The sequence below is a fragment of the Cheilinus undulatus genome, linkage group 17 (assembly GCF_018320785.1).
Source record: "Cheilinus undulatus linkage group 17, ASM1832078v1, whole genome shotgun sequence".
In the NCBI taxonomy this organism is placed as follows: domain Eukaryota; kingdom Metazoa; phylum Chordata; class Actinopteri; order Labriformes; family Labridae; genus Cheilinus; species Cheilinus undulatus.
The window spans coordinates 41,752,532-41,765,050 of record NC_054881.1 but is presented as its reverse complement, the minus strand read 5'-3'; the positions used below and the strand labels follow the sequence as shown (position 1 = coordinate 41,765,050).

Here is a 12,519-nt window from a genome sequence, read left to right as displayed (position 1 = left end):
ACCCCGTCAACTCAACATATTGTTCATGCACCTTTGGTTTGCACATTTAGACGCTGCACTTTTACTCCATTCTTTGCAAAACTGCATAACCTCTGTCAGGTTGCACAGGGATCAGCCCTTCTCAAGTCCAGCAACAATTCTTCTATTGGATAAATGCCTGGGCTTTGACTGGGCCACTCCAGAATATTCCCCTTGTTTTCCACCTGTAGCTCTCACTGTTTGCTTCGGGTCATCGCCTTGTTGGGAAATAAATCTTCTCCCATAAAGCTCTGACTGGTGAAGAACCCGGCCAACAGTTGTTGTCTGCAGAGTCTCCCACCTCAGCTGCTGAAGCTTGAACTCCTTCAGAGTAGTCATAGGTGTCTTGGTGTCCTCTCTCACTAGTCTCCTTCTTGCACGCCCACTCAGTTTATGAGGACGGTCTGATCTAGGCAGATTTACATGTGACATATTCCTTCATTTCTGCATGGAGGATTTAATTGAACTTCTTGTGAAGCTTATACTCTTCAAACACCTTTTCTCTGAATTGCTTGGAGTGTTCTTTTGTCTTCACGGTGTAATGGTAGCAAGGAATACTGATAACACCAGTGATTAAAGCTTCCACACACTGGTGTCTTTATACTACAATCACTTTTTTTTTATCATAAAAGCCAATTACAGTGGTGTGAAAAAGTATTTGCCCCTTTCTGATTCCTGAGTTTTTTCCATATTTATCACACTTGAATGTTTCGGATCATCAAACCAATTTTTATAATTTACAAAGAAAACCCAAGTAAATAGAAGATTCAGTGTTTGAATGATTATCTGATTTTTTAAGGGGGGAAAAAATCCAAACCTGTCTGGCCCTGTGTGAAAAAGTAATTGCCCCCCTTGTTAAATCATGAGTTAACTGTGATTAACCACAGTTCTTGATAAGCTGAGTTCAGTTTCACTGGCCACACCCAGGCCTGATTACCGCCAGATTTGTTGAATGAAGAAAACCCTTAAATAGAAGCTGTCAGACAAAGTGAAGTAGGCTACAAGATCTCAGAAAGAAACGCATCATGCCACGAGCCAAAGAAGTTCAAGAACAAATGAGAAACAACGTGTTACAAAGACTTTTCCAAGGCTTTGGGACTCCAGCAAACCACAGCCAGAGCCATTATCCACAAATGGAGAAAACTGGGAACAGTGGTGAACCTTCCTAGGAGTGGTTGGCCAACCCAAATGACTCTGAGAGTTCAACCACGACTCATCCAGGAGGTCACAAAAGAACCTAGAACGACATCTGAAGACCTGCAGGCCTCACTGACCTCAGTTAGGGTCAGAGTTCATGACTCAACCATTAGAGAGACACTGGGCAACAACGGCATCATGGGAGAGTTCCAAGGCCAAAACCACTGCTGACCAAAAAGAGCACAAAGGCTCGTCTCACATTTGACTGAAAACATCCTGATGATCCCCAAGACTTCTGGGAAATATTCTGAGGACTGACGAGACAAAAGTAGAACTTTCTGGAAGGTTTGAGTCCCGTTCCACCTGGAGTAAAAATAACAGCATTTGATAAAAAGAACATCATCAACAGTCAGACATGGTGGTGGCAGTGTGATGGTCTGGGGCTGCTTTGCTGCTTCAGGATCTGGACCACTTGCTGTGATTGATGGAACCATGAATTCTGCTGTCTACAAGAAAATCCTGAAGGCCAACGTCCGGCCATCAGTTCAGGGTTATACAGCAGGACAACGACCGGAAATACACCTGCAAGTCCACCTCTCAATGGCTCAAGAAAAACTAAATGAAGGTTTTGAAGTGGACCAGTCAGGGTCCGGGCTTAAATCCTGCTGAGATGCTGTGGTGTGACCTTAAACAGCAGTTCATGCTGGAAAACCCTCCAATATGGCTGGGTTAAAGCAATTCTGTGAAGAAGAATGGGACAACATTCCTCCACAGCGATGAGAAACACTCATCACCCGTTATCGCAAACCCTTGATTTCAGTTATTGCTGCCAAGGATGGAACAACCAGTTATCAGGTTCAGGGGGCAATTACTTTTTCACACAGGGACAGACAGGTTTGGTTTTTCCCCCCTTAAAAAATCAGATAATCATTCAAACACTGCATCTTCTATTTACTTGGGTTTTCTTTTTAAATTATAAAAATTGGTTTGATGATCCGAAATATTTAAGAGTGATAAATATGGAAAAAACTCAGGAATCAGAAAGGGGGCAAACACTTTTTTACACCACTATATTGACTATAACGGGTTTATAAAATCAGTTACAGGGTAAAACATCCGAGGGGAGCTCTGCCATTTTAACAACCTTTACATCCAGTAGTGGCTGCTGAGCTAAAACATGTCAGTAAAGTGAGAGAAGAGTTTTTAATTTAAAGATATAAAGTCTGGTTTTAAATCTTTAACATAATCCATAAATGCTCCGAGCGCCTTCTCCCTCCACTGAAAACGTTCACTCTGTGTAATCCTCAGAAGGACAACCCAAAAGCACAGAAATAAGAGCCTTAGTGTGAGCGTAAACGTGACCTCCAGATGACCACACTTAGCACTAAGTGAGCTGTCACATGTCAGCCAACAAGCACAGCGTCAGATTTCTCTGTTTTATTGACACGAATCATTAACTATCTCATCTCAGATACAACACATGTCCAGCAAAGCGCAAAAAGAGTGAAAAGCTTTTGTCCTCGGCAGGGGTATACATTTAAACAGCATTATCCTTCACTAGCAGTGGGGCAGAAACATGACATGAGACAAGATTATCCTCTAAAAGAAAAACTCTCCCGACTACAGGCGCATGATGTGAATCGAAGATACGAGGACCAGGATCCCGGGATACAATACTTGATACATTCTGTTGTTTTTTTTTTTTCTTCTGAGAGATGTGAGCTAGATACATTCCTCCCACGCAGTCCAAATAAATAAATACAGAGAGGCAAAACCGGTGCCAACAGTTACAGTGATACAAGAACATTTGAAAAATCAAACCAAAAAGAAACAAACGGACTAAGTAGAAGAAGCAGGATAAAAAGTAAACATCATCTCAAATGCTCCAATCCCAAAGGTATTCTACCTTGTTCCCCCTCCCTCCCTGGTTTTTTTATAGTATCATACAGCAAAAGACATTCAGAAGAGCAGACCGGAGTGATAGAAAACACTCATGCAAAGAAAGCCTTGTTCACACGTAGTCACTAACACAGGAAAATCATCTCAAACAACAGCGCTGTCAACAGTCAGTGCCTTCAGGTCTTTTAGAGTGGATGTTCTTATTGTTTGCAGACTTTTTGATTTTGCTACTGTACTCGATAAAAACGATATGACAGCTTTCATCCATTAGGCTAACAAGCCTTCTGACACCTCCCGGGTTTCTCTGTTCATGGGAATGTGGGGAAGGGTCCAACAGTTTATTACCAACAGTCTTTGTCCCGGACCCCACCCTCGACTAAAAGAAAAGTTCGGCTGGGAGGATTTCTGCAGAAGCACCAGAGCCACAGGAATGAGCTTAGGTTGATATAAAAAAGAAAAGGCGTGATGTAATTTTTTGGCATCTGTTCTTAATCTTTTATATATGAATCTACTTTTACAATCATTTTCTATGCAGTAAACCAGGGGTGTCAGACTCACTCGCAGCAGGGGCCGGACTCTGACTTTAGGTCTAACCTGAGGTCCTAACGGGGTCGATAATTAACCATAAAAGGTCAACCTTAAATAATTAATCTTAAACAGCCAAAATGATAAGTCTAAAGGCTCAAAATCTGAGATGAAGTTAAACATATTGGTTCAAAAGGTAAAAACATGACATTCAAAGTCAAAATAATGTATTTAAAAAGGCAAATATATGAGACACAAAGTTGATATGAATTTTGATGGGGAAAATGGAGATAAAAGAGATGAAAGTCAAAATATGAGACAAATTTTTCCGAAAGTTCTGAAAGTCAAAATATTGCTCAAAATTTTAAACTGTTGATCTGAAAGGTCAAAATAAAAGAGAAAAAGTCAAAATCATGAGTTGAAAAGGTCAAAACAATAAAATTCTATTCTTAATCATTAGTTTTTAATGTCAAATAAGATATAAAAGTTAAAGTTAGAAGTTGAAAATGTCAAAATGTGACAAAAAAAGGTCAAAATCATGACTTTAATTGGTCAAATATGGAGATAAAATTCAAAATCATCAGTTCAAAATTGTCATTCTAAAAGGTCAAAATATAAGACAGAAAGTTAAAACCATAACTTTGAGTCATAATTGTGAGATACAACATTAAAAATATGAATGAAAACAAATTTCTTTTCCACCTTCCTGACTTTAAATCAAATGATTTCTACTCTTTACTATATATAATTTTATGAGTCATCGGGGTTTTATAAATCATCAAGGTTAAGTTCACATTTTATACTGGAGGAAACCTGCAGACCTCACACTGGTGGGCCAGTTATAATAAAAATATCATATGATCTAGTGGGCAGGGTATAACTGCACTACGGGCCGGCTTTGGCCCCCGGGCCTTGAGTTTGACACCCCTGCAGTAAACAATCAAAGAGTTCCATTCCAAAATGAAGAAAAGGATGGTAACTACCAAAATAAAGTCCACTATGGGGAATTAGAAGTTGTCTGAAGACCTTTTATTTACAAAACAGCTCTGTATTTGAACAATCATTTGTGAATTTGTGATATTAACTTATAAAGCTTTATTTTTTATAACAAATATATCACATTTTGGAATGAAACCCTTCAATCTGATATTTTTTCAGTCTCATGTATGAACATTCAATCCAGTTTGCATTCTCTGATGAGGCAGTCTTTCAGTAAGTCTCTTGATATCGTAAATAGAATGGTCTCGCCATTAAGTCTTCTTCTTCGCTGATATATTTTTGTATATAGGGTGATCTCTACACAGACAATATGCATGTATATATGTAATCCATCCTCCGTGGTTACAATTCTTCCGAGCGGATAACGTGAAACAGCGTGACGTTATATAGAACCTGGTGGCCATTGTTCCAAGCATAGAGGGCTCGGTCACGCGGGTTGTAGTCCAGCATGGAAATGTGCGAGTACTTATTCTGGAAGGCAATGTCTATGTACTCGTACGTAGAGGAGTTGGTGGAGTAGGCGTAGTACACCTTGGTACCTCCTGAGTAGCCGTTGGTGACGTACAGCGTGCCGCAGATCATGAAAGACTCGCCAGCACTCCTTTTAGGGTGGTTCGTGGTCCAACTCTTCACGATCTGCAGCGTGTTTGGGTTCAGCTTGCTGATGACTATATTCCCCGCGTTCTGGTTGGTGGCGTAGACGGCCCACAGGCCCCCTTCGTCCACCATCAGGTCAATGTCGGAGTGACCGCCCCAGGCGTAGTGATACGCATTGTTGAAGCCGGCGTAGTCGAGCTGCCGGGACTTGCTGATGGACGAGGTGCGGAAGTCGAACTTGATGATGACGTGGCTCTGGAATTTGTTGAAGTAGATGGACCCGTTGTAGACCACCTGACCAGTTCCCGACCACGGGTGGGGCAGCCGATGGGACGTGAAGTTGTCCGAGGTCATGAAGTCCTGCATCGACTTGTACTCCCGGACAAAGCGGTTGTTGTGGTAGCCATCCATGTACCAGACCTAAACAATGGGGAAAGAGAAGGAAGAATTAGAAACAGTCTCAGCAGGGCTTCAACCAGAGATGCTCATATGCCAATGCTTACATCAGCCCAGTAGGGACACACTGAACCAGTTTAACATGGGTACTGGCTGATATCAGCTCTGAGGAATAATGTGGTTGGACTGATATCAGTGACTAAGCGCTATCTGCTGATCTCTAGCACACCTACAACACTGTGAAGAACTTTAAGGCATGTTTGGGCCAAAGACTGAGGTTGAAGTAAGGCTCATATGTGGCGAGAAAGCTGCCTACTGCCACCAACAGGCCGGAAGGAGGACTGGCGAAATCACAGAGGTCCAGCCGACTAGTGCTAGTAGGCTCACATTCATTGAAATGAGGATCACCTGAGTGCAGTAAACGTGTCCCAAGTGATTGTAGTATAAAGACACATGTGGCTGGAAGGTCCAGTCACTGGTTAGTCAGTATTCCTGGCTGCCATTACACCATGTAGACAAAAGAACACCCCAAGCAACCCATAAAAAAGATTATTGAAGCGTGTAAGTCAGGGGATTGATAGAAAAAAGTTCCCAAGGCACTGAATATCCCCTGGAGTTCAGTTAAATCCACCATGAAGAAGTTAAGGAAAATGGCGCATATGTAAATCTGCCTAGATCAGACCATCCTCACAAACTGAGTGAGCGTGCAAGAAGGAGACTAGTGAGAGAGGACACCAAGACACCTATGACTACTCTGAAGGAGTTCCAAGCTTCAGCAGCTGAGATCGGAGACTCTACAACCCTGGGAAAGTGGTACTGAGAAAGCCACTGTTGAAGAAAACTCATTAAATCTTGACTAGAGTTCACCAGAAGGCACGTAGGAGACTCCATGGTCAAGTAGAAGAAAATTCTTTAGTCTGATGAGACCAAAAAGCTTTTTGGCCATCAGACAAGGCACCAAACACTGCACATTACCACAAACACACCATCCCCACTGTGAAGCACAGTGGTGGCAGCATCATGCTGTGGGGATGCTTCTCAGCAGCCGGCTGTGGAAGGCTTGTAAAGTTAGAGGGTAAAATGAATACAGGAGACTCCAGGACACTCTTAGGGTGCTTTCACATCAGGCCCAGTTGTTTTGAACCGCACCACGGCGCGATTCCTCCCCCTCCCCTTTCCCCCTGCTGGCTTGCTTTCACACTAGCAACATCGAACTGTGCCTGGGCCCACTTGCGTATTTACTCAGTCTGAAACAGCAGGTGGCAGTATGCACATAGCTGGTTTACAACCCCAAAAAGGAGGAGAAAGAAGAGGAAGCTACCATGGCAACCACTCGGGTTATGGCCTGAGTGAAGATTGTTTTTGTTTTGACCTGGCAAAAAGTTCATCCTGCAGCCATGGAGGATTTAAAATCACTTTTAAGATGCTGGCAACTTCACTCTTCGTATCTGCACATGTACATGCAGCTCAGAGGGTAAAATGGGCTCACTCTGGGTAGGTACAGCTGTTTTTGAGGTGACAGGAGACTTTTATTGCCTTTGCACCTCCTTTCATTGACTCCAACTTGTGTTCATCTGTAAGGTGAGTCATAACAGACCGTTTATTGGCTCGATTCTGATGATTTCCGCACTTTTTTGAGGAAAAATGTGAACAAACTGCTGCGCTGCAGAAAGAAGTTTAGTTTATACAATGATGTCATAAAGCTGATACGGCGCTCTGTCCTGTATCCGGGCGTGGATGCATTCACATGTCATCTGAACCGTGCCAGAGTCCACTTGAATCGTGCCCGAGACCACCTCCCCAAGTGGGCCTAGGCCCGGTGCCCGGGCGCGGTTCATTTGCATTCACACTACCAAAATGAACTGGACTTTGGGCTCAAGCGCACTCGGATCCTAGACCGGGCCCCTAATGTGAAAGCACCCTTATTTAGTCTGCAAGAGAACTGCGGCTTGGACGAAGACAACAAATGTTGGCCGGCATCTTCACCAGTCAGAGCTTCATGGAAGAGTGGCAAAGAGAAAGACACTGTTGAGGAAAACTCTGATTCAATCTGGACTAGAGTTCACATGGGAGACTCCATGGTCAAGTGGGAGAAGGTTATTTGATAGGACGAAACCAAAATAGAGCTTTTTTGCACACCATCCCCAATGTGTAGCACAGTGGTGGCAGCATCATGCTGTGGGGATGCTTCTCAGCAGCAAGCCCTGGAATGCTTGTAAAGGTGGAGGAGAAAATGAATGCAACAAAAGAACAGAAAATTCTAAAGGTTAATCCTATTCAGCCTGCAAGAGAACTACAGCTTGGAAGAATTATTTTCCAGCAGGACAATGACCTGAAGTTTACAGCAAACGCTACACAGAAAAGGCAATTAGCATGTACTCAAGTTTTGAAATAAAAGCAAAGTACCATCCCTGTTAGAATCTAATCACATCCATCAAAAGTTAGCAGCACACAGGTTTTTATTAGGGCAACGAAATGGCACTGGGATGGTATTCTTAGTCCGCTGTATCTCATAAGAATAAATGGTACCGGGGGATCTCTGTTCAGAAGCCTTATCATCAACATTATGATTCTCATTGGGCTTTGAGCACCAGAATCTTAGATGCAGTTCACACGCAGAATAAATCAAATCACTTCCTCTACAAGCATCCCAATTAAATTCTTGCTGAGACTTCCGAAGACGAAGCAGCGACCCAGCAGCTCCTGAATACAAACAGTCAGGATGACAGCCGCGGGGTGGCATGAGCCGGGCCCCGCGGGATAATGCCCATCATTCCACATAAAAGGCCCGTCTCAGCTGCTTCGACCCCGCTTCCTGCTGGCCCCCCTGTGGTGGTGGGCAGAGAGAGCTCTTATTCCGGAGCTGCTCAGGGCTCAAATGCTTCCTCCGTCTCGCCGGGACTGAGACACCTGAAGCCCTTCCTTTACCTGCTTCCTCGTGCTGCTGTGATTGACTTAAAAAATGATTCATTTTATAAAGGAAGGAGGTCTCTGGGGGGGCAAGAGAAAAACAGAGTGAGGATAAAAAGAAATAGAGCAGACCTGTCTGCTCTCGTCAATTACGATCATTCCTCCTTTTCGGCCCTTTGATAACACCCTACATCTTTTATGTGCTCTGTTCAGAAAGTATTAGTTTCTACTGAAAAGTGACCCTAACAGTATGCTAAACAGACTCTTAGTCAGCAGAAAGCTCCACCCTTGATGCTGAGAAGCTTCTAGAAATACACAAATAGCAACAAATTGCACCCAGAAGCAAATCTGCAAACCTAAAGCTACTTGTCCTTATTCCTTTCCTCCATTACGACCTTGGGAGTCCTTCCTCCTATTAATGATGCCCATAAAGCTGCTGCACAAAGACAATGTTCACATTTAGCGGACAAATAAACTTTCTTTATTTCCACCTCCCTGTCTTCCTTGTCCTCTCTGCAGCCTTTCTGCTATAGATTTATCCTTGGCCTTTCATTTTAATGTGTTTTAGTAATGAAAGCAGAGCCATTTATTGAGCCAACAGCAGCCACTCTCAGATGTAATCAACTGATAAAAAGAACACTGACCAATTAACACAGAGTGTTAAATCTCCATTTGTGGGCCGACCTTCACCCGCCATCACAGTTAGATCTTCATTTAAAGTCAGGAGAACAATTTGTCGCTGGTTTTTAGGTACTTATCTTTGATTTAAGATAAGAGATGGAGCCCAGTATCACCTTCCCCTTTTAAAGGCTTAATATGTGACATTTATAGCTAAAATCAACTCTCTCCTGTGTAAATACACTGGAATAATGGCTTCCTGTGTGTTCACACTGAATGGACGGTGCTTCCTTCAGCTTCTTCATGAGCCACTCATAGGAACAAACATGTTTCAGACAGGTTTCTTTTTTTCACATGAACATAAAGAAGAGAGGAGGCTGGGCCAAAAAGAGCATTTGTTTTGGTCCAGAAATCTGGTCTGAGATGTTTAATGAGTGCAGAACAGAGGGGAATTGGTTCCAACTGACTGTTAACCATCTATCTCTTTCTGCATCCATGCATCCCTCCAACCATCCATCCATCCATCTTTTTCTGCATCCATCATCCATCCATACTTCCATCCATCCATGCATCTTTTTCTGTATCCATCCATCCATCCATCCATCCATCCATCCATGCATTCATCCAACCATCTTTTTCTGCATCCATCATCCATCCATCCTTCCATCCATCTTTTTCTGTATCCATCCATCCATCCATCCATCCATGCATCCATCCAACCATCTTTTTCTGCATCCATCATCCATCCATCCTTCCATCCATCCATGCATCCATCCATCCTTCATTCCATCCAGCCTTCCATCCTTCCATCCATGCATCCATCCATCCATCCATCTTTTTCTGCATCCATCATCCATCCATCCATCCATCCTTCCATCCATCCTTCCATCCATCATCCTTCCATCCATCTGTTTCTGTATCTACCATCCTGCCATCCATTTATCCATGCATCCATCCATTCAACCCTGCATCCAGCCAGCTCTGCATCCATCCATCCATCCATCCATCCATCCATCTTTTCTGCATCCATCCCTCCGTCATCCATCCATCCATCTATCCATCCATCAATCCATCTGCCTCTCTTACTCCTCATCCATCCATGCATCTATCCATCTATCTATCCATCCATGCATCATCCATCTTTCCATCATCCATCCATGGATCCATCCATCCACCAATCTTCCCATCCATCCATCATCCATGCATCCATCCATCCATCCATCCATTCATCCATCCATCCATCCATCCATCCATCCATCCATCTGCCTCTCTTACTCCTCATCCATCCATCCATCCATCTGCCTCTCTTGCTCCTCATCCATCCATCCATCTCCAGGCCAGAGGGGATACTTAATCCTTCCTGCTAGTTCTGGGTCTTTCTCAGGGTCTCCTTCCAGTGGGATGGCCCTGTGGGACTTCCAGAGGGAGGTATCCTAATCATTTGCCCGGACCACTCCACATTCAATCACCATGGTCCCCATTCAGCATGAGGAGCAGCGGCTCTACTCCAAGCTCCCTCCGGATTTCTGAACTACTCATCAGGTCTGAGCCTGGCTGCCCATCAGAGGAAACTCTCAGCACATTTAATCTGATGTTCACTCTCTCAAGCTCAGTCCATACGTGAGGGTTGGGACATAAACACTATTTTTATTTTCATTCATCTGCATGAATCATTCATATATCATTCTTTTGTTAATCAGTCTCAGATCACACTGATATTGCATTTTCAGTCATGCTGCAGAAGGTTAAATTAGTACTGGACATTTGGATGTAGCAGTTTTTATATCCTCAAATGTAAATGAACATTTTAAATGAGGCTTAAAGCTGCAAATACAGCAGTGGAAGGAAAGGGCTGAACTAATATATTCACTGTTTTGGTTCCACCATGCACCTGTGTGGTCCAATTAGTCTCTAAAAAATAAAGCTGGACATGCAGGAAAAAACCACACCAGATTCTGTTTTTGTCAGCTGCTTTATTAGAATTTTAAATTTGCAACTAAAATATAAGGCTTGCTAAAACTCTGAATGAAGCTTATATAATCAGAACATATGTTCTGACTTTCTTTTACTTTAATGAACAAAGGCTCAAACACTTTCCTCATATTTAATCTGATTATCATTTCATCTTTCTCATAGCTAGGGGATCATGTAACACATGATATTTTAGCCAGTGAAGCAGCGCTACATGAACAATAAAAAGAAAAGCTTCTTCATCTGCATCCTGCAGAATAACAGCAGCTTATCTTTTAAATCATATTTCTGTGTGTCTGATGATCTTAAGCCTAAAATTCTTCCTCTTCTCAGCTGAGATTTGTTCTTCACCTGCTGCTGGAGGAAATGTTTGGTTATTTAATGGCCCACTGTTGGATAGTGACTAACTGTCTTAAGTTTGGGCTGAGACGTGAGAATACTGAGCTGAGAGGCAGTGAACGTGTTTCATCATACAACACACTGTCATTTGATCCACTGCTAATCTCAAACACTGAAAAAAGCAGCTTTACAATAAAAAACCAGGAACTTCTCAACAATTTCAGTACTTTTCAATACACCATGCACTTTAACAAACATCCTCTCTTGTTTTAATGAGCAATAACTACTTTTTTGGAGTGTTTAAGGGATGAAACTTTACTGGTATATTGTTCAACTAATGCAGTTTAAATTACAATTTAAGTTAATTTACAGTTATTGCTTTGGTAGGAAATTTAAGTGGACATCTGTCCTTGACTCTGTATGCAGTGCCTATGAAAGTATTCACCACCTTGGCTATTTTAACCTTTTATTGGTTTTATACATCAATCATGGTCACAGGGGCGTAGCTAGGGATCTAGGGCCCCCAGAAATAACATTACATACCCTAACTGGCTCGCAAAGCAACAGATCAATACATTTGGATGTATTTTTGAATAATTACTTCTCCATTCTATGCAATATTTTTAATATTAACATTAACATCAATTTACTTGCACTATTTCACCGCGCTGGACTACACCATTTGGATATTTTTAAGGGAGGAGCAGGGCCTCCCCAGTATTTTATTTTATTTTATTTTAAACAAATTCAGTCTGTTGACTGATTCAGTTAGTCACTTTTGATTCAGTAATGACACTGATTACTGAGAAAAAAAAAGTAAAAACGCTTTTCATTGCAGGCTTCTCAAGGGCCCCTCGTTACTGTGGGCCAGGGCAATCAGTACCCTTTCCCCCCTGTGCTACGCCCGTGCATGGTCGATATAAACCCTAAAAAATCTTTAATGTCAAACTGATTTCTACAAAATAATTCTAATTACTTCCAGCCTTGTCTTGCTGGAAAATAAATCTAAAGCCGTAGTTCTCCTGCAGACTGAATAAGATTGTCCTCCAGGAGTTTCCCATGTTTTGCCGCATTCATTTCACCCTCTACTTCTACAAGCCTTCCTGGGCC

At 42.5% G+C, this 12,519-nt stretch overlaps 1 protein-coding gene and 1 long non-coding RNA gene across 4 annotated transcripts in view; one reads left to right on the top strand and one right to left on the bottom strand.

Annotated features, from left to right (window-relative positions):
• Window positions 1–12,519, top strand: part of LOC121525097 — a 101,558-nt gene that overhangs the window by 79,960 nt on the left and 9,079 nt on the right. The window lies entirely within an intron of this gene.
• The window catches only part of olfm1b (olfactomedin 1b), a 52,536-nt gene continuing 44,229 nt past the window's right edge, over window positions 4,213–12,519 (bottom strand). The window contains exon 6 of one of the 2 annotated variants that reach the window (XM_041810881.1): window positions 4,213–5,595. In XM_041810881.1, the coding sequence (XP_041666815.1) occupies window positions 4,921–5,595 (675 nt within the window). In that variant the 3' untranslated portion in view covers window positions 4,213–4,920. The remainder of the gene's footprint in view (window positions 5,596–12,519) is intronic. The other variant, XM_041810880.1, reaches the window with a different exon arrangement.